Genomic DNA, 25,938 nt, shown 5'->3' on the forward strand with positions numbered 1-25,938 from the left:
CATGCAGTTTGATGTTTTTTGCTTGTTTTTATGTTCAGTTAATGATATATTTGCTGAAAAAAGTCAGTTTTTCTGCATTTTTTTTTTTCAGTTTTGATATAATAAACTTTGAATTTACCCTGAGCTTTTAAAAACATCAACATAATCAGTCAATTAAGTATAGGAAAACACCTGATTTACACTGAAAAATGAAAAGAATGATATTACAAAGGGCTCTAACTGTTTTAGTAAAGGTTAAATGTGGACAAAAATCAATGTGGACGTTGCATAAAAAATAGTTTTAGGTCTTAAAAGGTTTACACATGGATGTGAGTTGGATTTTCCTCGTTTCAAAGTCAATGTTCGTTTTTTTTTTAAGTGTTTTATGCTTGAAAACTAGTTTACGAGTGTTTCCCATTGTGTTCTATGGCGTAAACATGTAGGTTCTGTAAATATCACACTGTAGAAGCTTTCATTTGTCTTAAAATGTGTCATTTGTTTTGGGGTAACTATAACCCTGACCCGTCATCTTCTGAAACACTGATTCACCAGTAAAACCAGTAAAACAGATTTTATGTTCAGTTAATGATACATTTTGCTGAAAAAAGTCAGTTTTTCTGCAGTTTTCTCAGTTTTGATATAATAACCTTTGAATTAACTCGGAGCTTTTAAGAACATCTACATAATCAGTGAATTAAAAATAGGAAATATACCTGATTTACACTGAAAAATGCAAACTGCAGAGTTTAATATGATCATAAATGGTGATAAATCCCAAAGGTTAATGCAGAGAAAAGGTCATTTATTGTAAGTGGTCACGGGTTAATTGAGGTTTTTGCGTACAGAGACAGCATCTGATCAAAGTATGGGTGAAAAACAGTGAAATGAATGCGATAGATTGGCTCATTGTTGCTGCTGACAGACCTAATAGTCGCCTTAGCGCCCCTTTAACATCCCTTTTGTTGCAGGACACATAGGTGATAAAAGCCTCTCAGACTCTGGTGTATTGGTGCCTCAGGTCTGGCACTAAAGTGAAAAGCACTTTAGCGACGAGCATCTAAACGCCCGTAAACACCTATTTCCCAACGAGGCAGAGGGCAGCGGCGCTTCATCAAACGTGCAGTAAACCCAAAGAGGCTGGGTTTTTATCCGCAGGTCAAAGGTCGACCGCTGAATTTCATCCACGGATCCGAAGCCCAGACAGAGTAACGATAAGAGTCACTTCACAGAAGGTGGACGGAAAGGTGAGGAAGGAAAATGAGGTTTAAGGGGTGAGAAGAGAAGGAGGCGAAACGGGAAAAGACGAGGTTAGAGCTGAGAAAGAGAGGATGGAGGGAAAAGACGGAGATGGAGGTGAAGGTGGAGGAGAGAGAGAACGACACAAACAACTTTCCGACTTTCCTCCAGTGCCTCCCATCTGGATGGAGGTTCAAAAACTCCAAATCTCGTAATCTGGAGGGGATGTGTGCCAGGGGAGGGGGGTTTGTTTCACATATTGTTTGTCTATTTGTTTGTAAGTAAGTCAGTAAAGTTTATTCATAAAGCGCTTTTCACAGATAAAAATCACAAAGTGCTCCAAAAGGTAAAAAAAAAAAGGAAAAAAAGCAAATAATAGAAGACTCATTGAACAAAAAAGGTAAAAAAAAAAAATTAAAAAAAAGCAAATAATAGAAGACTCATAGAACAACAAAGGTAAAAAAAAAAAAAAAGCAAATAATAGAAGACTCATTGAATGAAAAATGTAAAAAAAATAAAAGAAAAAATAATCGAAGACTCATTGAACAAAAAAGGTAAAAAAAAAATAAGAAAGCAAATAATAGAAGACTCATTGAGCAAAAAAGGTACAAAAATAAATAAAAAAGCAAATAATCGAAGACTCATTGAACAAAAAAGGTAAAAAAAAAATAAAAAAATAAAAAAGCAAGTAATAGAAGACTCATTGAACAAAAAAGGTAAAAAAAAATAAAATAAAATAAAAAAGGCAAATAACAGAAGACTCATTGAACAAAAAAGGTAAAAAAAAATAAAAAAAAAAAATAAAAAAGCAAATAACAGAAGACTCATTGAATGAAAAAGGTGAAAAAAAAAAAAAAAAAGCAAATAATAGAAGACTCATTGAATGAAAAATGTAAAAAAAAGAAAAAAATAATCGAAGGCTCATTGAACAAAAACGGTAAAAAAAATAAGAAAGCAAATAATAGAAGACTCATTGAGGAAAAAAGGTACAAAAATAAATAAAAAAGCAAATAATCGAAGACTCATTGAACAAAAAAGGTAAAAAAATAAAAATAAAAAAATAAAAAAGCAAGTAATAGAAGACTCATTGAACAAAAAAGGTAAAAAAATAAATAAATAAATAAAAAAGGCAAATAACAGAAGACTCATTGAACAAAAAAGGTAAAAAAAAAAAAAATAAAATAAATAAAAAAGCAAATAACAGAAGACTCATTGAATGAAAAAGGTGAAAAAAAAAAAAAAAGCAAATAATAGAAGACTCATTGAATGAAAAATGTAAAAAAAAGAAAAAAATAATCGAAGGCTCATTGAACAAAAACGGTAAAAAAAATAAGAAAGCAAATAATAGAAGACTCATTGAACGAAAAATGTAAAAAATAAATAAATAAATAAATAAATCGAAGACTCATTGAACAAAAAAGGTAAAAAAAAAAAAAAAAATCACAAAGTGCTGTACACAAACTGGGTGCAATCAAACAACATAAGAATAATTTCATTAAATAAATAAAAAGGATAAATCCCTAAACCAAACATCTTGAGCTGCTTTTTAAAAGAGTCCACGGAGTCGACCACATGGAGGGACAGGGGCAGGTCATTCCAGAGTCTGGGGGGGGGGGGGGGGTACAGCCTGAAAGAACAGGTCTCCCCAGGTTTTAAAATGACTCTTTGGGACCTTCTGGAGGCTCTGGCCTGAAGACCTAAAGGTGCACCCTGAGGTGTAGGGGCACAACAAGCCGGCAATAAAATGGGAGGCCTGACCACGCAGCGCCCGGAAAGTCAGGAGTAAAATTTTAAGATCAATACGAGATTTGAGTTTGAAACTCCACAGATGAAAGAACGGGACTGAAACTGCCTCCTATGAATGCATGCTTAGTAGATTAGGTGATGACAGAGGGGAGGGGTGAGCCTTCGGGACAGGTTTGGGGTTATATAACGACAGAAAGGTATGCATCGAAGTTATAATACTTTTGGATTTTTCATTATACTTTAGTTTTATTTAGTTTTGACTTTTTTTTTCTCTAATTCAGTTAGTTTATATTCATTTTTACAGCAGGTTTGCTAGTTTTTATTCGTTTTTGTTATTTTCTAAATGCTCAGTTTTAGTTTTTTCGCATAATAACACACTAAGGTTGACATCTTGAATTTCAGAGTGTAGTGTCACTGGAAAGGCCTCTGCTGAATGAATTCCTCCCCCTGGTGGATTATCTATGTATTGCATGTATCTAATTGTATACATCAGGTTTTAAAGGAAAAATCATGTATAGGGTTTGAAAACTCATGTATCAAATATGATATGTTAGGCCACAGGTGTCAAACATGCGGCCCGGGGGCCAAATCTGGCCCGCCAAAGGGTCCAATCTGGCTCCTGGGATGAATTTGTGAAATACAAAAATTACACAAAAGATATTAATAATCAAGGAAGTTAAAAATCACTTTAGGTCAATTCAATCTAAAGTGGCTCAGACTAGTAAACTATTATCATAATAACCTAAAAATAATGAAAACTGCACATTTTCCTCTTTGTTTTAGTATAAAAAAAGTAAAATAAAACAAAAAAAGTTATATTCACAGACTATCCTTTTATTAAAAAAAAAAAAAAAGAATATCTTGAACAAATATGAATAATCTTAAATGTCTAGAGAGAAGTATGTGGAATTTTATACACTATTCTGCCTGTTCCTAAATCTTTAAGTTGTGATGCACATGTATAAATGATCAACTCAGGCGTAATATTATTAACATTGCACTTATTTTCTAAAATATTTTCAGGTTGTTCATATTTGTTCATGTTCTGTTCAAGTACGGTTTGTAGGTCTGTTGAGCCGCATTATGTAATAAAAGTTCAAAATGTAATAAGAATGTCACATCATCTTGCAATAAAGCCGCATTATGTAATAAACTGACACATTTTGTAATAAACTACGTCAACGCATTATATAGTAAATTTTTTCACATTATGTAGTAAGTTATTACAATTTGAGAAATTTATTACAAAATGCACTTGACAGGCTATTATTACCACTACTTCAACTACTAATCTGCAGAGCTACTTCAATTAAAGACGGGGAAAAAAAAAAAAAACAACAACTTGAGTGTCGTTATTACGTAATGAACCATGTTATTACATTTTCCTGAAAATAAAAATGTGTCCAGTGCATTTTGTAATAAATTTCTCAAATTGTTAGAACTTACTACATAATGTGAAAAAAATTACTACATAATGCACTGAGGTAGTTTATTACAAAATGCATCAGTTTATTACATAATGAGGCTTTAATACAGGGTGGGGAAGCCAAATTTACAATATTTTGAGGCAGGGATTGAAAGACAGTGTATGACCAATTAGTTTATTGAAAGTCATGAGAATTTATTTGCCACAAGAAAATGTCCATAATAGAAAATGTTTTTATTCTATGTGTCCTCCTTCTTTCTCAATAACTGCCTTCACATGCTTCCTGAAACTTGCGCAAGTGTTCCTCAAATATTGGGATGACAACTTCTCCCATTCTTCTTTAATAGTATCTTTAAGAAAGTGGACGTTGCTGTGTGATGTTCTATCGGTAGCATGTTCTAAAACGCCCCAAACAGCAGAATCCAGAGGGTTTAGATCTGGGCTAGAAGGCGGACATAAACATGATTCCCAAAAATTGCTAAAGTTGGATTTGTTGCTGTTGTCAACACGTGTTTTGGTGTTCTTGTGTAAGATTTTAACTTCAAATCATATTTTACTGCATTTCTAACGGTCTTGTTGTCTACCTCAAGCTCAATTGCCATTTTTCTCATGGATTTGGTTGGATCCTTTAGGATTTTGGATTTGAGAGCTTTAATAAAAGCTTTGGTACGTTTTTTGTTGCTTCCTCCACTTCCAGACTTTCTGGTAATAGTTTTGCTCATAGTCATTCTCTTCTTTCCATTATAAACAGTCTTTATGGACACTCCAACTATTTTTGAAATCTCCTTTGGTGTGACGAGTGCATTCAGCAAATCACACACTCTTTGACGTTTGCTTTCCTGATTACTCATATGGGCAAAAGTTTCTAAAAAGGTATGGATAATAGTGTTAGGTATGATTATGACATCAGCATATGTTTGGTTTCAAAACAATTGACGTAGTGCCTGCTGAGAAAAAACAACTAAATGTTCATTGTAAATTTTGCTTCCCCACCCTGTACAGGAGGTAATTTTTAAAAAATGAAAATTCCATCCTTGTTTCTTAAATGGCATGTTTTAAGGTTTCAATTACTATGAATATAATATTTTTCTTCCATCACTCTTGGTTTTATTGGATTGTTAAAAAGTTCCTGTTTTTTTGTGTCACCCTGTATTTTCACAATGGGATTTGACTTTTTTCACTCAAAAACATAGAGAAAACTTCGGAGTTGACATTATTTATCAGTTCTTGTGCTATTATTTGGATCATTTCACTGGTCCAGCCCACTTTAGATCAGATTAGGCTGAATATGGCCCCTGAACTGAAATGAGTTTGACACACCTGCATTAAGTTTGCCTTTGAAAACTTCAATAAAAACTTGAATTCCAAAAAAAGAAAGGAAACAGAAGGAGAAGAGCAGAGATGAAACAACCTGGTCTTTATTTACCTGTGAAATAGATGCTCAGCGACTCCGGCAGGCCTGTTGGGGGTTACAGAAAAGAAAAAAAAAAGAAAGTGTTAAGAGCTGCGAGGTGATAAAAGTGAAAAAGTGTGGTTTAGGGCAGAGCTGACAGGGCATTGAACGTAAAAAGTGAACGGATGAGGCAATAACGCATAACCCTGTGGAGGCAGAGGATGATTTACTGATGCAAAGCCACCAACCCAGATTAAGAGCAACTCCAGTCAGCTTTGATCTGGGATTATGGATTATCTTTTGCAACACGCGTCTTAAAAATGAATAAAGTTCCTTTCGAAACTCTCTCGTCGTCATCGTCGGATTGTTTTTCTCTGTTTCCGACTCCTCCTGCTGCGTCCGCGCCGACTTTAACGGTACAAACGTTGTCATTTTGTTCAAGAAAATAGATTCTTGCAAAAAAAAAAAAAAAAAAAAAAAAAAAAAAAAAGTTAATCAAACTTTCATAACAGCATCAGGTCTTTTGGGGAACGTAAGCCTCCAGCTGAGAGCAGGATATCATCTGTAGAGAATTAATTTTTGGTGTGCATTCAGGGATAAAGCTGCAGATAAGAGTTGTCTTTAGACTGATATACGGATGTATTACATTCAGTCCCCACACATGGAAGATTTATAAGTACTGATACAGCAGCAGGAGTTGGAGTTTTTCATTGGGATGCAGAGGAGCAGGGCTGCCACACTGATGTGAATTTATCCTGCTGTGGTGTTAAAAATTAAAGACGGGAGAAGAAAAGTACCAGTGTTTTGTACCAACCACAATAAACTGGGAGAGTTCTCCAGTCACACACTTTATAAAGAGAAAACATAACGAAGACTCTGTCCTCCACTCATGATTCCAACTCACAAATAATTCAAACTCCAGACGTATTTTATCCAGACACATGATACTGACTCGAAATGTTAAACACAAACAGCTTCATTTGTTTTCTGTTTTCTTGTTTTCTGAATTTGTATTTACTAAAATGCTTTAATTACAATGCACTTAAATGATTTCAGTTTAATGACATTACTATAAAACACAGGTGCCAAACATGCGGCCCGGGGGCCAAACCCGGCCCTCCAAAGGGTCCAGTCCGGCCCTTGGGATGAATATGTGAAATGCAAAAATTTCACTAAGATATGAACAATCCTTTTAGTTCAGGTTCCACATTCAGACCAATTCAATCTCAAGTGGGTCAGACCAGTCAAATACTATCATAGTAACATATAAATAATGACAACTCCAAATGTTTCTCTTTGTAAATGTTAATATTTTCATGTATTTACACTAAAACAAAGTAGAATTTCACAAAAAATGTGAATAACCTGAACAAATATGAACCACCTGAAATATCTTAAGAGAAATAAGTACAATTTCAACAATATTCTACCTGTTATTAAATGTGTTTGTAGATCCACTGTGATCTGTAACTTATAACGTACATGTGGAAATGGCAGAATATTGAGGCAGAATATTGTTAAAATTACACTTTTTTTTCAGTTTGTTCATGTTATTCACATCTTTTGAAAGGATAGTTTGCAGATGTAAACCTTTTCATAATGTAAATTTATTTTTTTTGCTCTAAAACAGAGAAAAGTTTGGAGTCGACATTATTTCTATATTATTATGTTGTTATTTTACTGGTTCGGCCCACTGCAGATCAAATTTAGCTGAATGTGGAACTGAACTAAAATGAATTTGACAGCCCTGCCTTAAATCATTCAACTCAGCGATACCAAAAACAGACGTTACGGACTGGTCATCTCACCGTCTAACTCCAATATTTCCCCAAGTTTTCTCCTCAGGACCCATTTTTTTTTATAAATCCTAAACCATCTTGACCCAATTCACAACAGAGCGTATCTATAAATCATGAGTTGAGTCATTTGAGTTGAGTATTTTTTTTGCTCTAAAACATAGAGAAAAGTTTGGAGTCGACATTATTTCTATATTATTATGTTATTATTTCACTGGTCCAGCCCACTTCAGATCAAATTTAGCTGAATGTGGAACTGAACTAAAATGACTTTGACAGCCCTGTTATAAAATGTTAAGTATATTCTACTAATTTGTTTTCTGTAAGCCCGGAATTTGTATTTACTAAAATGCTTTAATTACAATGCACTTAAATGATTTCAGTTTAATGACATTACTATAAATCACAGGTGTCAAACATGCGGCCCGGGGGCCAAACCCGGCCCTCCAAAGGGTCCAGTCCGGCCCTTGGGATGAATATGTGAAATGCAAAAATTTCACTAAGATATGAACAATCCTTTTAGTTCAGGTTCCACATTCAGACCAATTCAACCTCAAGTGGGTCAGACCAGTCAAATACTATCATAGTAACATATAAATAATGACAACTCCAAATGTTTCTCTTTGTAAATGTTAATATTTTCATGTATTTACACTAAAACAAAGTAGAATTTCACAAAAAATGTGAATAACCTGAACAAATATGAACCACCTGAAATATCTTAAGAGAAATAAGTACAATTTCAACAATATTCTACCTGTTATTAAATGTGTTTGTAGATCCACTGTGATCTGTAAGTTATAACGTACATGTGGAAATGGCAGAATATTGAGGCAGAATATTGTTAAAATTACACTTTTTTTTCAGTTTGTTCATGTTATTCACATCTTTTGAAAGGATACTTTGTAGATATAAAACTTTTCACAATGTAAATTTCGTTTTTTCGCTCTAAAACATAGAGAAAAGTTTGGAGTTGACATTATTTATACATTATTATGTTATTATTTCACTGGTCCAGCCCACTTCAGATCAAATTTAGCTGAATGTGGAACTGAACTAAAATGAGTTTGACAGCCCTGATATAAAATGTTAAGTATATTCTACTAATTTGTACAACGTAAGCCTGGAATTTGTATTTACTAAAATGCTTTAATTACAATGCACTTAAATGATTTCAGTTTTATGATGTTACTACAAAATGTTCAGTATATTCTACTCATTTGTAGACATAGTTGAAAGTACAAAAAAGTTGAAGTTGAATGGAATTAAATCACTCAGTTTTAGTCATGACCACACCTTTTTATCTTTGCATTGCATTGTGGGTATTGGGCATGTTGTTGAAAATGTGTTATTTTTATGTGCAGGGGTTCAGCGGGGCTGTGGTGTTAGTGTTCATTTGGATTTAACCCATAAGGACCCAGTGCGACATCTGTGTCATTTCCCAAATCAAATTTTCTCTATATTGAACGGTCGTTATGTAATTTATCACCATTTATTATAATAGTATCTCCTGTGTTTTATGTTTTTTCAGTGAAAATCTGGTGTTTACCTACATTTAATTTACTAATCATGCCGATGTTTATAAAAACGCAGAGTAAAGTTAATTATTTTATCAAAAAATAGAGAAAACTGAAGAAAAAGTGACTTTTTCAGTCAAATCTCTCATTAACTGAACTTAAACCCAGTGTGTCCATCCACTGTCATTGATCCAACTCCATGGGTTTTACTGGTGAATCAATGTTGTAGAGGATGACGGTGTTTCCATGGTAATTACAGAGCCTCTGAATGTCCAAATATGGTCATATCTGATGACTATGAAAAGATGACAAACTGTATTTTACACCAATTATTTACATGGATTGATAGGATTAATGGATCAGCAGATATTGAACAGTTTATATGATTTTGGTAGATGGTGGATATTTGGGTCTTTATGGGTTAATGTGTGTATATCAGTGTTTATTGGCCTTTTTGTGTTTGTTTTTGTATTTTTGTAGAGCTGCACCATGAGTCAGAGCCAGAAGAACTATGGCTTTACTGTTCATATAAGACTGTTATTGAACAAAAATCTTAATTTCTTGCCAAATTAAAAGCACTTCCTGTACTGGCAAATGACACTGAGTAAACTTCCACTCATGCTACAATATATGAAGTTAAATAATTTCATAACTATTATGGTCACGAATAGGATTTTGAGTTTGATTAACTTAAGAAAAGTTGTTTAATCAATGATATTTCCACATAGTATGACATATATGGCATTACAAGTGAACAATACAACATATGCAAAGCAAAAAATGTTTGCAGATGTTGTATTGTTCACTTGTAATGCCATATATGTCATACTATGTGGAAATATGGGGCAATGTGTATAAAACTAATTTAGACCCAATAATTAAACTCCAAAAAAAAGCTATTAGAGTCATAAACAAAGCTGGTTATCTCCAATCAAGTAATCCACTTTTTGTAGAATCTGGTTTACTAAAATTTTTTGACATTGTATATTTAAAAACAATGGAATTTATGTTTCGCGTTAAAAGTAAAAACCTTCCTTTTTGTATTCAGAACATTTTTAAGTTAAGAGAAGGACATTATAATTTAAGAGGGACGTTTGTGTTTGAAAAATGTAAAGTAAGAACAAACGTTAAATATCAGTGTTTCAGTTATTGGTGTCAAGCTATGGAACGAACTGAAGGATGAAGTGAAATTGTGTAGCTCACTGTTGAGTTTCAAAAAGAATTTAATTGGTCAAATTATGAAGGGCTATGAAAGTAATATGATTACAAAATAACTTATTACACTGAATGTAGTATAATTTAAGTTTAAGTATTTATCTGCTGCAACTTAAGGTGTGGACTTGGACTAAGGATGGGGATAGGAGAAGCAGAAATAAGGCTTCAGCTTCTTCCTTTTTCAGTTACAAAATGTGTTAATTTTATGTTTGTTTGTTTTTTTAATATGTAGGTGTTTTGTATTTTGTATTTAACTGAAATAAACATTCATTCATTCATTCATTCATAAATTAATCTGGCTGCAATTGAGAAAATTAGTCAGTGTAACCTAAAATGCTGAGTTGAATGGTTGGATAGTGGGATTGATTTTACAACAGATTTAAAGTACAAATAACTTGTCTTTTAGTGTTTTCTACTTAATAGTTTAAGTTCAATACTTTTAGCGTTAAAGTTGAACCTACTTAAACCAACTGATTAGTCGATCATTACTCAAATCATTTAAGTGCAATCACTTGCCTCAAAATTTTTTGAGTAAACTCGACTTATCCGGGCTTACAGTGTATCTTCTGATGGTGCTGATAAACGAGTTAAGCTTTTGAAGGTTTGGTTTGAGCTGAAATCGATGACTTATTGACGATTCAATTATTAATTAAACTGGATGGTACAAGATAAGCCAGCTGTTCAGCAACGGGTTCAAATAATTGTCGTAATGAGATTTATGGACTCGGAACTCACTTTGACTCGCGACAAAGAGAAGGCGCATTGAGAGACACCCGCCCCCCCAGACTTGTGATTGGTCAGTAAAGAATAGATGGTGCATATTGTTCTTATTTATCTATCACACTGGGTTACAAAAAAATGTTTTTCGCAAGTCGTCTAGGTTTTTTTCAACTGAATTCGGACCATTTTGCACCGCTAAATCTAAAAATGACATCTGTTTTTCTCAATCAGGTCAGGTTTTTTTTTTGCTAATTTGATTTTGAAAAATTTGGTCTTCTCACAAAATTGATGACATTTTTGTGACTTTATCAGTTGATTTTTTTTTAAATACTTCTCACCCAAAATAGGTTTTAAAAGAAAAAAAAAATCATTTTCTAACAGGATTCCTGTTAGGTACAATGGTGTATTCAGCGCATCTGTAGCAGAATACGTCAGGCTTATTTTTGCAAGATCTTTTAGTCGAAGCCATTTCATTCACCTGTAATATTAAAAAAAACATTCATCATAAATTGGCAAAAGTCAAATCTTCAGAACTCGTTTATTGCAAGAAATATGAAAGAATTTTGTATCATATGATGTGAAAATGCCCATAAATGTAAGCAAAAATGTTAAAAAGCCAATATGTAGCATACTTCAGAAAGTTGACCTGACTGAGCAAAATGAATGTGATTTTTGGATTCAGCACCAAAATGATCCTAAATCAGCTCAAAAAACTGAAACAATAAATTTGTTGTTGACCAGTGTTATTGTTCTTATTTATCTATTTTATTTATTTATTTGGTTGTTTTTAATTGTATGGCTTTTTAATCTATTCTTGTATTGTATTCTTTTTATTTGGGTTTTATTTATTCTTCCGTACAGCACTTTTTTCTTTTGTGTACAGTTTCTATGTCTTTAAATCTATTCTGTGTTTTATTCTTCTGTTTTGGTTTGAATTATTCTTCTGAACAGCACTTTGGTCCACTGCAGTTATTTTAAAGTGCTTTACAAGTTAAGTTGGATTGGATTGGATATTTCACAGCGACTGGCCCAATTCCAGACTGTTTTCTCAGTACTGAATACACGAAGAAAACTGGATGGCTGGCCAAGCAAGGTAAGGAACCAAATATGGTAACTTCATTCACCTTGGTTTTCTACATAATACAAAGTTTTGAAAAATTTCACAAAAGTTATAAGGTCTTGTTAGGTCCTCCAATAACACGCTAAGGTTCACATTTTGAATTTCAGAGTATTTCTATTAATGTCCTATATAGGGTCAAGTGACTATTTTTGGTCATTTCCGCATACATTACAAGACAGTGACAGTAACAGTTGTAAAAGACATGTTCCTTTCACATTACATGTGTTTTTCTTGTATTTTTTTATATTTAGTTCTTCGAGTGTTATTATTATTTTTTGTTTTGTCATTTTGGATAAGGAACCAAATAAGGTAACTTCATTCATCTTGATTTTCTACATAATACAATTTTTTTTTTTTTTTTTAATTTTGCAATCATAATAAACTCTTGTTACGTCCTCCAATAACATGCTAACAGACATTTTTAATTTCACAATATTTCTATAAGTACCCTATATGGGGTTAACTCTTATCGGGCAAGTGACTATTTTTGGTAATTTCCGCATACATCACAAGACAAAGCAATTTCACATTACAGGCATTTTTTATGTATTTCTTATATTTATTTCTTGGATTTTTGTTTGTTTTTTTGTTCACTTACGGGTAAGACACCAAATATGGTCACTTCTTTCACCTTCTTTCATCTTTCGAGTATTTCTATAAGTGAACTATAAAGGGTTAACCCTTTATCAGGCAAGTGACTGTTTTTGGTCATTTCTGCATACATTACAAGACAGAGCAACAGTTCGAAAATACATGTTCCTTCCATACTACAGGTGTTTTTCTTGTATTTTTTTTTTATATTTACTTCTTGGAGTATTATTTTTTGTGTTTTTTTTTTTTTGTCATTTTGGATAAGGAGCCAAATATGGTAACTTTATTCACCTTGATTATCTACATAACAAAACTAAATTTTGAAAAATCTCACAAAAGTACTAAAGTATGTCCTCCAATAACACACTAACAGACATTTTGAATTCCAGAGTATTTCTATAAGTGAACTATAAAGGGTTAACCCTTTATCAGGCAAGTGACTATTTTTGGTAATTTCTGCATACATTGCAAGACAGAGCAACAGTTTGAAAACACATGTTCCTTCCATATTACAGGTGTTTTTCTTGTATTTTTTTATATTTACTTCTTGGAGTATTATTTTTTGTTTGTTTGGTTTTTTTTGTCATTTTGGACAAGGAGCCAAATATGGTAACTTCATTCATCTTGATTTTCTACATAATACAATTTTTTTTTTTTTTTTTAAATTTCACAAACATAATAAACTCTTGTTACGTCCTCCAATAACACACTAACACAGACATTTTGAATTCCAGAGTATTTCTAGAAGTGAACTTTGAAGGGTTAACTCTTATCAGGCAAGTGACTGTTTTTGGTCATTTCTGCATACATTACAAGACAGAGCAACAGTTCGAAAATACATGTTCCTTCCATATTACAGGTGTTTTTCTTGTATTTTTTTATATTTACTTCTTGGAGTATTATTTTTTGTTTGTTGTTTTTTTTTGTCATTTTGGATACAGAGCCAAATATGGTAACTTCATTCATCTTGATTTTCTACATAGTACAATTTTTTTTTTAAATTTCACAAACGTCATAAACTCTTGTTACGTCCTCCAATAACACACTAACACAGACATTTTGAATTCCAGAGTATTTCTAGAAGTGAACTATATAGGGTTAACTCTTATCGGGCAAGTGACTGTTTTTGGTCATTTCTGTATACATCACAAGACAAAGCAATTTCACATTACAGGAATTTTTCTTGTATTTCTTATATTTACTTCTTGGATTTTTTTTTTTTTTTTTTTTTTTTTTTTTCACTTACAGGTAAGACACCAAATATGGTAACTTCACTCACCTTGATTTTCTACGTAACAATACAAAATTTGGAAAAATTTCACAAAAGTACTAAAGTATGTCCTCCAATAACACACTAAGGTTGACATTTTGATATTCCAGAGTATTTCTATAAGTGAACTATAAAGGGTTAACCCTTTATCAGGCAAGTGACTGTTTTTGGTCATTTCTGCATACATTACAAGACAGAGCAACAGTTCGAAAATACATGTTCCTTCCATATAACAGGTGTTTTTCTTGTATTTTTTTATATTTACTTCTTGGAGTATTATTATTATTATTTTTTTTTTTTTGTCATTTTGGATACGGAGCCAAATATGGTCACTTCATTCACCTTGATTTTCTACATAACATAACAAAATTTTGAAAAATCTCACAAAAGTACTAAAGTATGTCCTCCAATAACACACTAAGGTTGACATTTTGAATTCCAGAGTATTTCTATAAGTGAACTATAAAGGGTTAACCCTTTCGCAGGCAAGTGACTATTTTTGGTAATTTCCGCATACATCACAAGACAAAGCAATTTCACATTACAGGCATTTTTTATGTATTTCTTGTATTTATTTCTTGGATTTTTGTTTGTTTTTTTTGTTCACTTACGGGTAAGACACCAAATATGGTAACTTCACTCACCTTGATTTTCTACGTAACAATACAAAATTTGGAAAAATTTCACAAAAGTACTAAAGTATGTCCTCCAATAACACACTAAGGTTGACATTTTGATATCCCAGAGTATTTCTATAAGTGAACTATAAAGGGTTAACCCTTTATCAGGCAAGTGACTGTTTTTGGTCATTTCTGCATACATTACAAGACAGAGCAACAGTTCAAAAATACATGTTCCTTCCATATTACAGGTGTTTTTCTTGTATTTTTTTTTTATATTTACTTCTTGGAGTATTATTTTTTGTGTGTTTGTTTTTTTTTGTCATTTTGGATAAGGAGCCAAATATGGTCACTTCATTCATCTTGATTTTCTACATAACAAAACAAAATTTTGAAAAATCTCACAAAAGTACTAAAGTATGTCCTCCAATAACACACTAAGGTTGACATTTTGAATTCCAGAGTATTTCTATAAGTGAACTATAAAGGGTTAACCCTTTATCAGGCAAGTGACTATTTTTGGTAATTTCCGCATACATTACAAGACAGAGCAACAGTTTGAAAACACATGTTCCTTCCATACTACAGGTGTTTTTCTTGTATTTTTTTTTTTTACATTTACCTGTATTTTTTTTTCTACATGACAATACAATTTTTGAAAACATTTCACAAACGTTATAAACTCTCGTTACTGCCTCCAATAACACACTAAGGTTGACATTTTTAATTTCAGACTATTTCTATGAGTGCCCTATAAAGGGTTAAAGCATTAGATTTGATCCAGATCATGTGGTAACTTATGGTTTTCTTATAAATAAAACACGACCTAAAGGCATTCGCTGTTTATATCCAATCATTCATAAAAGCCAGAGGTTTATAGTAAAAAACACGCCTGCAGTTTGATGGATTTATGACATATTCATTACTACAAATATGACGGTACGTCGGTGTGTTTGTGTGGTGAACATGTAAATCCCAGCTCTCCTGTTGTTCGTCGTGAACGGGCTCAGCTCAGGTTTGTAATGAATCACTCGCAGCACCTCATCGATTCTGACATTCATTACAGAAGTGGGGTGTGTTACCGCGGGTTACAGAATAAATCATGAGAATTTGAGATTTGCGGCGGCTGTATCAATAATAAATCACCTGGAAATAATACGCTGCGGTTAAATCTGCTGCTTTTCTGCGGTGAAACTATTTATATAGGAGCCTAATACGGTGCTACGTGTCTGGGATGAACTGGCTGGGTTTCTGCAGAGTGAGTCTGAGGTAACGGTGGGCGGCGGCGGCGGCGGCGGCGGCGGACCGCTCAGCTCAGCTCAGCTCAGTTCAGGGTCGATATAAACCAACTGGACTGAAACATCTCCAGAAATAAACACCGCAGCCGCTTCACATCAATTAGATTTGATTTTCTAAATACTTACATCTACAGGCAATAAAACAAAAAGAAGAGAAAAACACACTCATTAACGGTTTTTAATTAGGAGGAAATCCCCCGAGGTGACGAGCCCATCAGGTAAAAACTCTCAGTTTTGCGTCTTGGGGAATATTCGCCGGCGTTATCATGCAGGCGTCAGGGGTAAACAACGCTCCAAAAACACTAGAACACAACATGAGTTAGTGGTGCATGGACGCCAGATCAATAAGTGGAGAGTGGGAACGAGATAATTAAGTCTTAATAACGCCGGTGATGTTGTGAGTAATGCATCATTCTGCTGCGGTGTTTAACGGTTATTGTCTATCAGTGTGAGGCTGTTACTGTGTTTCTAATAACAGCAAATCCAATAGAACAGACTCCACTCTCACCTGTCCTGTCACACATGTTCACCACGTACCATCACTATTACATCATACTGTTCATTGTGAGACATTGGTTTTACACGTTTCTATCATTTTCTCACATATTTGTTGTCAAACTGGTGGTCCTCGGCCCATCTTAGACCGTTTCCAGGATGCTGCTTTTTGGCCAAATCCTAAATAAAATCATCCATGAACTCATCACAGCATTATTATTTCATTAGATCATTATCTGTCTGACATATTGTAATTCTACTTTTATGTCACTGTATATAGCCTGTGGAGTTTTATTTATGACTATTACACTGGTCAACAACAAATTTATTGTTTAAGTTTTTTGAGCTGATTTAGGATAATTTTGGTGTGCTGAATCCAAAAATCACATTAATTTTGCTCAATCAGGTCAACTTTCTGAACTATGCTACATATTGGCTTTTTAACATTTTTGCTTACATTTATGGGCATTTTCACATCATATGATACAAAATTCTTTCATATTTCTTGCAATAAACGAGTTCTGAAGATTTGACTTTTGCCAATTTATGATGAATGTTTTTTTTTAACTCTTTCGGTGCCAGACAGTTAAGGGGCTAATAAGCCTTAAAAGTGCCACAGAATTTGGCCGTTTTTCAGTATTTCGCATCATTTTTATAATCGAAGTCTGAATCGTCATCAGAATTCATTTTCTAGCAGATGGGACTGTTTTGACAGATTGCTGTGTTTACGATATTACTACAAAATGGTCATCTAATTTGCATATGATTTCATTCATAAATTCATTCATAAAATTTCCCAAGCAGAAAACGAAACGTGAGCTCTTCCTTGGTCAAAAACCGCTCGGTAACATCCGACCGATTGCTACTTAGATTCAAAACGCACCGGACGCAGCCGATTCATTATTGATTGTAATTTGCAAGAAGATTTGAAAGAACGTCATCGAAATGTGAGAAAGAAATGGGGGTGGATGGTTGGTTTGTACACAAATATGGCGTGTACTCCAAAGCCGATCTGATCGGCCCGTGGCACTTTAAAGGTTGTATTCGTAAAGCCGATTTAATCGGCCCATGGCACTGAAAGAGTTAATATTACAGGTAAATGAAATGGCTTCGACTAGAAGATCTTGCAAAAATAAGCCTGACGTATTCTGCTACATCTGCGCTGAATACACCATTGTACCTAACAGGAATCAAGTCACAAGTTTCATAAAGTGTGCTTACCAATCTTATTTTGGTATCAATTATTATATTTTGTGAGAAGATGAAATTTTTCAAAATCAAATTAGCAAAAAAACCTGACCTGATTGTGAAAAACAGATGTCATTGTTGGATTTAGCGGTGCAAAATGGTTCTAATTCAGTTGAAAAACCTAGACAACTTGCAAAAAACATTTTTTTGTAACCCAGTGTAATTATTATTTTTTATTACCACCCCCACCCCCGAAGGGGAGGCAAGGGGTATTGTTGTTGGTTTGGTTTGTTTGTTTGTTAACACTTTAGCAGCAAAACTATTGGTTGAATTCAGACCAAATTGGGTTTATACATTGCCAGTGACCCACAATAGATGTGATTACATTTTGGGAAAAGTAGGTCCAAGTTTAAAATTTTAAGATTTTTTTAAAATCTTCCCATTTACTTATAATGGGCAAAATATGTGCAGGGGGCTGGGTTTGTTGTTACTTCATTATATTATAATCTGTCTGACATATTGCAATTCTACTGTTATGTTAATTTGTATATAGCCTATTAAGTTTTATTATTTACAACCCCCCCGTCCCCCCCCCCCAAAAAAACAACAACAACAAAAAAAAAAAAAAAAAGGTTTATAGATTACCAGTGACCCAGAATAGATGTGATTACATTTTGGGAAAAGTAGGTCAAAGTTCAAATATTTTATGAATTTTTAAAATCTTTTTTCCCCTTATTTACTTATAATGGTTAAATTTGCCTATGCTGTCCATGCCTATGGAGTTTTACTATTTACGACCCCCCCCCCCCCAAAAAAAAAAAAACAAAAACAAAAAAAAAAAAAAAAAAAAAAAAGGGGTTTATAGATTGCCAGTGATCCAGAATAGATGTGATTACATTTTGGGAAAAGTAGATCAAAGTTACATTTTTTATGATTTTTTTCCCCATTTACTTATAATGGATGAAATTAGTCTATGCCGTCTATGTCTATACAGGCATAGACATGATGACATCAGATGGATCGAAGCCAAAATAAGATACAATATGTGCGAGGGGCGGGGTTTGTTGTACCCGGAACCGCTTGTATTGTTTGTTTTGCCCACTGTGGGATCCATGAAGTTTAATCTATTCCAATCTACTCTAATTTAATCCAGTCTACTTTAATGTAATCTAATCTAATCTCATAGTCCTACACTGCTCCTGTTCCAACTTTTTCTTAAATGTGAGGAATAAATATTTATAAATGACATAAAGTTTAAGTGTGTTGTGGTGAAACTTTAACTACGTCTTATGTTGGTGTAAAAACAGACACTTATCTGAAACCTAAACTGAGTGTGAATCTCACCGATGAACGAGTACTGGTAGAGCTCCTGGAGGTGTGTCGGGGCCTGAGGAGGTCTGTAGATGATCTTTCCGTTGTCGACGTCGTCTTGAGTGAAATGTTTCACGTGGATGTGGGGTCTGTCACGATGCTCGATAGCGCCTGAAACAGGAAAAACAGATAGTTTAGACCTCACACATACGTACTGAATGTACGCAGAGGACGGACGGTCTGTATCCGTCTGCGTCTTTAACGTAACTTGCAGTCACTGTTACTTTTGTCACCGTCGTATATTTTAAAAAATCTCCACACTGCTGACTTTACTCCTCAGCTGCATACCTGCTGAACTATGAGGTGAACGGCACACTGACGTCAAGTGATACCGGTGTGTTTGTATCGGAGCACTTTTACAGGTATGAATATTATTACACAAAGGGTGCAATTTTTTGCTCAATGATTTTCATCCGGGGGGGGGGGGGGGGGGGGGGGGGCGCAACCAACCAATGTAAATACCAGCAGGTTGTTATGGAATTATATTTGTGCCAGTTTCTTGAGCGAGCAATGATAGATTCTGAGCACACAATTAGAGATTTTGATCACATAAAAATATATTTTGCAAGCACATCAATTATATTTCAAAAAGAAATTATGCTTGAGCGAACAAAAATCGATATTGTGCTCCATAAATGCGTTTGCATGTTAGTTTTACTCATAATGTTCTCTCACAAATTCTTTCCATGGCGCACAAACAGACCGCTGCGCTCGCTCACTTTCCCCTTCCCTCTCTCGCTCAACCTCCCTCTCCCTGCGCGCTCAGGTTGTCGTGTCCGCACGTTCAACTTCACACACACGTTACAATTGTGCCACAAAACCAACCAATCGGAGAGCTTGCAGAAGTACACTCTGATTGGCTGTTCGCTCTCCAATTAGCTCGCTAGTTACATTTACCCCAAAAAAAAAGCGCTCGATGAGACAGACACGGATCGGAAGAGGAGGAATTGATTCTACACAAACTTTGGTCAGTATTTATTATTATTATTATAATTATTGTCTCGGGTAAATGTAATTAGCGAGCTAATTGGAGAGCGAACAGCCAATCAGAGTGTACTTCCGCAAGCTCTCCGATTGGTTGGTTTTGTGGCACAATTGTAACGTGTGTGTCAAGTTGAGCGTGCGGACACGACAACCTGAGCGCGCAGGGAGAGGGAGGTTGAGCGAGAGAGGGAGGGGAAAGTGAGCGAGCGCAGCGGTCTGTTTGTGCGCCATGGAAAGAATTTGTGAGAGAACATTATGAGTAAAACTAACATGCAAACGCATTTATGGAGCACAATATCGATTTTTGTTCGCTCAAGTGTAATTTCTTTTTGAAATATAATTGATGTGCTCGCAAAATATATTTTTATGTGCTCAAAATCTCTAATTGTGTGCTCAGAATCTATCGTTGCTCGCTCAAGAAACTGGCACAAACATAATTCTATAGGTTGTGACAGTTTTCTTCCACCTACATCCGACATTACTGACACTAACGTTCACCTGAACCGAACTGTCGGAAGTCTCAGAATTCGCGAATGTCCCCATGCACTGGGGCGCTGTAAAGGGGGGGTGTAACATGACAACTTCATGGGGCCCAGCATTTGTGTGTCCAGTGCAGGGGTCAGCAACCTTTATTATCAGTCAGAGCCATTTTACCCCCTCTTGTGCCAAAGGCAAGGGAAGTTTATTTGTATCGTACATTTCAGCAACAAGGCAATTCAAGGTGCTTCACACAGGACATTGAAATGCAATGACAGGGAAAAAGAAACCCATTTAAAACAGTATAAAAGAAACACGTAAAAGGTGATTAAAAACAACACATAAAACCCCCCCAAAATAAAAATGAATAAAAATAAATAAATAATAATATTAATAAAATAAAATAAAAAATAAAAATAAAAACTGAGGGGTAGGATTAAATAAGTTCATACTTCTTCCTACTCCTTTTCGACCATGCAAAATTCAGACTTGTATGTGCTTGGAGATTGATTCTGTCCATTTGAATGTTTTATTTTGTTTTTATTTTGTTTTGTTTTGTTTTTTTTTTGCATGTTCGAAATAAATAAATAAATCAAATCAAATATAACTGCCCCCCGACAAAAAAACAAAACAAAAAAACAACCAAAAACATCCCCCTATCTGTTTCTGTGACAAATCACACCCTGAACACAACACTCAGTACCCGATACCAGTATCAGGTATCGGTACATCCCTGGCAATTTACATAAAAAAATAATGCAAACAAAGAATATTTGTAAAAAACAGAATTTAAATAGTGCAAATAACATGAGAAATAGTGCAACTGTGATGAGAAGATAGACAGGTGAAGATAAATAGTGTGAGAATAATAATGGGAGAGACTGTAAACTGTAAACAGATATTGCACATGTTATTGAATATAATGAGATACTGCAGTAAAACTCGGTGTTATTACAGGTGTTTATTGTGGTGATAGCTGTGGGACAGAAGCTATCCTTCAGTCTATTTGAGGACAACAGCTCAAACAAATTATAGGTTATTATTTTATTCTTTTACTGGTCTGACTCGCTTTAGAGAGTGTAAGTGGTTTAACAGCTTTGATTTTCCGTATTTCCGCATCTTTCTTTGTAAAATATCACCTAATTCCCTCAGATGCACATCAACACTTTTCAGGTTAAAACTGTAGATCATTTATTGAACAGACTTTATTTGGGTCACCGAATAAAACCGCATATCAAAGACTTCAATTACTTGCAACAACAAGTATGTTTTTGTGCATAAACTGTGGTTGTGATTCATTGAAGTGTCTGCTTTGCCTGTTCGAGGTAATATTAAAAGGTGATGGCAGTGAAAATGTCCTGGAACATGTGCATAAATTGACTCAACTCATGATTTATAGATACGCTCTGTTGTGAACTGGGTCAAGATGGTTTAGGATTTATAAAAAAAAAATGGGTACTGAGGAGAAAACTTGGGGAAATATTGGAGTTAGACGGTGAGATGACCAGTCCGTAACGTCTGTTTTTGGTATCGCTGAGTTGAATGATTTAAGGCAGGGCTGTCAAATTCATTTTTAGTTCAGTTCCACATTCAGCTAAATTTGAACTGAAGTGGGCCGAACCAGTAAAATAACAACATAATAATATAGAAATAATGTCGACTCCAAACTTTTCTCTGTTTTAGAGCAAAAAAAATAAATTTAGATTATGAAAAGGTTTACATCTGCAAACTATCCTTTCAAAAGATGTGAATAACATGAACAAACTGAAAAAAAAGTGTAATTTTAACAATATTCTGCCTCAATATTCTGCCATTTCCACATGTACGTTATAACTTACAGATCACAGTGGATCTACAAACACACAAAACATTTAATAACAAACAGAATATTGTTAAAATTGTACTTATTTCTCTGAAGACATTTCAGGTTGTTCATATTTGTTCAGGTTATTCACATTTTTTTTTGCAAAATTATACTTTGTTTTAGTGTACATACGTGAAAATATTTACATTTACATAGAGAAACATTTGGAGTTGTCATTATTTATGTATTGTTATGATAGTATTTGACTGGTCTGACCCACTTGAGATTGAATTGGTCTGAATGTGGAACCGGAACTAAAAGGATTGTTCATATCTTAGTGTAATTTCTGCATTTCACAAAATCATCCCTAGGCCCGGACTGGACCCTTTGGTGGGCTGGATTTGGCCCCCGGGCCGCATATTTGTCACCTGTGCATTAGCTGATCCTGCATTCAAGGTAGTTATTATTATTATTATGGAAAAGACAGAGGAAAAATACACTTTGTACTTGAAATACAAATAAAAACTAACTGAAGCTGTATTGAACCGGTTTTACACAACTAAGGCTAAGGTTAATGGCGTTCATTTTGTCTTCTGTTAATGTAATTACACTTTCCTTTTTTCTTTTGTTCAGACCAGGTATAGTTTTAAGATGTTACCTGCTTGACAGTTACTATACCTTGTCTGAACAAAAAAAAAAAAAAAAAAAGAAAAAGAAAAGCATATCTGTGTAGTTAAAGGTAGGGTAGGCAATGTTTTCCTGTTTTCCACATTTTTACTAAATTGCTTAAAATTCCCTTCACACCCCGATTGCAGCCGATTAATTAAATCCTCTAACACAAATATAAAAAATTTTAATCATTTGCGGAACATACAGGACTGAAAAAACACCATCCAATCATTTTAACTGGCCTATCCAAATGATTGAACGGTGACATGTCAATCAAACTCAACTGCCATTTGTCCCTCCCCCCTCTGCGAGTCCAATCAGGTACTCTGGAGGCGTGGCTTCGGGGTGAAATCTGAAGAAAGGGGTTTGGACTTTTGAATTGTGTATTTTCAAAATGTAGCTTACTCGAACCGTTTTTCCAGGATCTCCTACCCAGAGGTGGGAAGTAACGAAGTATAAGTACTTTGTTACTGTACTTAAGTAGATTTTTTTTAAGTATCTGTACTTTACTTGAGTATTTATTTTTCTGGTAACTTTTTACTTTTACTCCCTACATTTTTGCATAAATATCTGTACTTTATACCAAGGTTATTATCGTTAACGAAAACTAACGAAATGACGAAAACTAGAATTGTAAAAACATTTTCGTTAACTGATATAAATAAACACTATAATTAAAAGAAAAAAACGATAACTGACTGAAACTGTATTGTGAGCTTACAAAACTAACTAAAACAGATAAAAATTGTGGATAAAATTCCCTGCGTTTTCGTCTATGTCAACGTTGGATTGATACGAAATCGATTTATTTCGCTCTAGCAATTTTAGCTAGCGGCACCATACGACACTTCACGGTCCGTCACTTTTCGTCACTTGTAGTTTTAGAGTCCTCTTATCGTCCGAACTCTACCTGGAAACATGGAGACTAAAGTTGGGAGAAAGCAGCAGAATTCTGTCTGGGATTAATTTGAATACGATGACGAAGAAGATAAAAGATACGACAAAACTAAAATTAATACTGAAACGAAACTAAAACTAAGCATTTAGAAAAAAATTAAAACTAATAAAAACTAGCAAACCTGCTCTAAAAACGAATTAAAACTAACTGAATTAGAGAAAAAAAAAGTCCAAACTAAATAAAACTAAACTATAATGAAAAATCCAAAACTATTAGAACCTTGCTTTCTACTCCTTACATTCTCAGAATAGGCTCGTTACTTTTTTCGAACTAAACAGATGTGACAGTACGGAAAATACATCGCTTCAGAGGGAAAATCAGAAACTTTTATGATTTTGTCTCGTGACATAAATATTGTTTCTTTCATGGCAAAAATGCAGTTTTACTTTTTACTTTTGTACTTTATTACAATTGAGAAGTTGTATTTTTTTTTTTACTTTCACTTAAGTAAAGGAGTTGAATCAGTACTTCTACTTTTATGAGAGTATTTTTTCACACAAGTAGCTGTACTTTTACTTAAGTACAGAATGTGAGTACTTTTACCACCTCTGTTCCAAGGTTATAATAGTTTTGGATTTTTCATTATAGTTTAGTTTTACTTAGTTTTTACTTTTTTTTTTTCTCTAATTCAGTCTCAGTTCGTTTTTAGAGCAGGTTTGCTAGTTTTTATTAGTTTTAATTTTTTTCTAAATGCTTAGCTTCAGTTTAGATTTATATCTTTTCTCTTCTTCTCCGTCATATTCAAATACTCTGCTGCTTTCTCCCAACTTTAGTCTCCATGTTTCCAGGTAGAGTGGAGACCAGAAGACGACTCTAAACAACAAGTGACGGACCACAAAGTGTCGTATGGTGCCGCTAGCTAAAATTGCTCGAGTGAAATAAATTAAAAATAAATCAATTTCATATCAATCTGACATTGACAAAAACGAAAATGAAGTGAATTTTATCCATAAATGTCACACTTTCAGTCAGTTATCGTTTTTTTTCTTTTAATTAGAGTTTTTATTTATTTATTTCAGTTCACCAAAATGTTTTTTTCAATTCTAGTTTTGGTCATTTCGTTAGTTTTCGTTAACGATAATAACCTTGCTCTGCTCCTACCCCACACCTTTCAGAACAAACCACAGCTGGTGCTGACGCTGCAGGAGTCTAGTCGAATTAAGTCCAGGACGACGTTTATGACAAAAGGCACATGTTCATCTGGAGCCGTCCTCGTCCTCATTGGCTCCGTTCTAAACGATTTCTACTCAAATTTGTCAGTCCATCAGCTGATGAATGTGACTCATTGTAAATCGTTCTGTCCTTCCATTAGACACAGAGCTGGAAATGATACACCAGTCTGTCAAATGGGCCGCCGCTGAAATTAATGGCTACGGTTGTGAACTGCACATTACATCCAACACAAAAGAAATCAACGACTCATTTTTATAAATGTCCAGACGCACAGCCGATATTTAAGCCTTTTTTCTTCTGAAACATGAAGCTGCTGAGTAAGACTGAACGAACACAATGCATGGAGAACCACAACTGGGAAACACACTTCCATTAGCCCTTTAAGACTAGAGTTATGATAGGCCCAGATTTATTTATTTTTATTTGAGGTTTTTTTTGCAATAAAAGTGTCAGAAATTTTTTTTTTTTTTTTTTTTTTTTTTTTTTACTTTTAAACTGTTTACTGTATATGTGAATTAATGCTATGTAATGCATGTGTAAACTAATGCTATGTAATGCGTGGGTGTAGACTTAATTTTTAAAATGTTTCATATACAAAAAATATGCAAAAATACACTAAAACATACCAAAGTATACTAAAAATCAGCAAAAATACACTAAAGTATATAAAAAAATCAGCAAAAATACACTAAAATATACAAAAAATATGGAAAAATGCACTAAAAACATACAAAACTATACAATAAATATGAAAAATACACTAAAGTATACAAAAAATATGCAAAAATACACTAAAGCATACAAAAAATATGCAAAAATACACTAAAATATACTAAACTACACTAAAAACATGCAAAAATACACTAAAATATAAAAAAAAAAAGGAAAAATG

At 34.0% G+C, this 25,938-nt stretch overlaps 1 protein-coding gene across 1 annotated transcript in view; it reads right to left on the bottom strand.

Moving 5' to 3' along the window:
- Window positions 1-25,938, bottom strand: part of fras1 (Fraser extracellular matrix complex subunit 1) — a 1,008,712-nt gene that overhangs the window by 199,532 nt on the left and 783,242 nt on the right. The window contains exon 34 of the mRNA XM_030143455.1: window positions 5,814-5,846. Coding sequence (XP_029999315.1) covers window positions 5,814-5,846 — 33 coding nt within the window. The remainder of the gene's footprint in view (window positions 1-5,813; window positions 5,847-25,938) is intronic.

This window comes from Sphaeramia orbicularis, chromosome 9 (genome assembly GCF_902148855.1).
Source record: "Sphaeramia orbicularis chromosome 9, fSphaOr1.1, whole genome shotgun sequence".
NCBI classification, from domain to species: Eukaryota; Metazoa; Chordata; class Actinopteri; order Kurtiformes; family Apogonidae; genus Sphaeramia; species Sphaeramia orbicularis.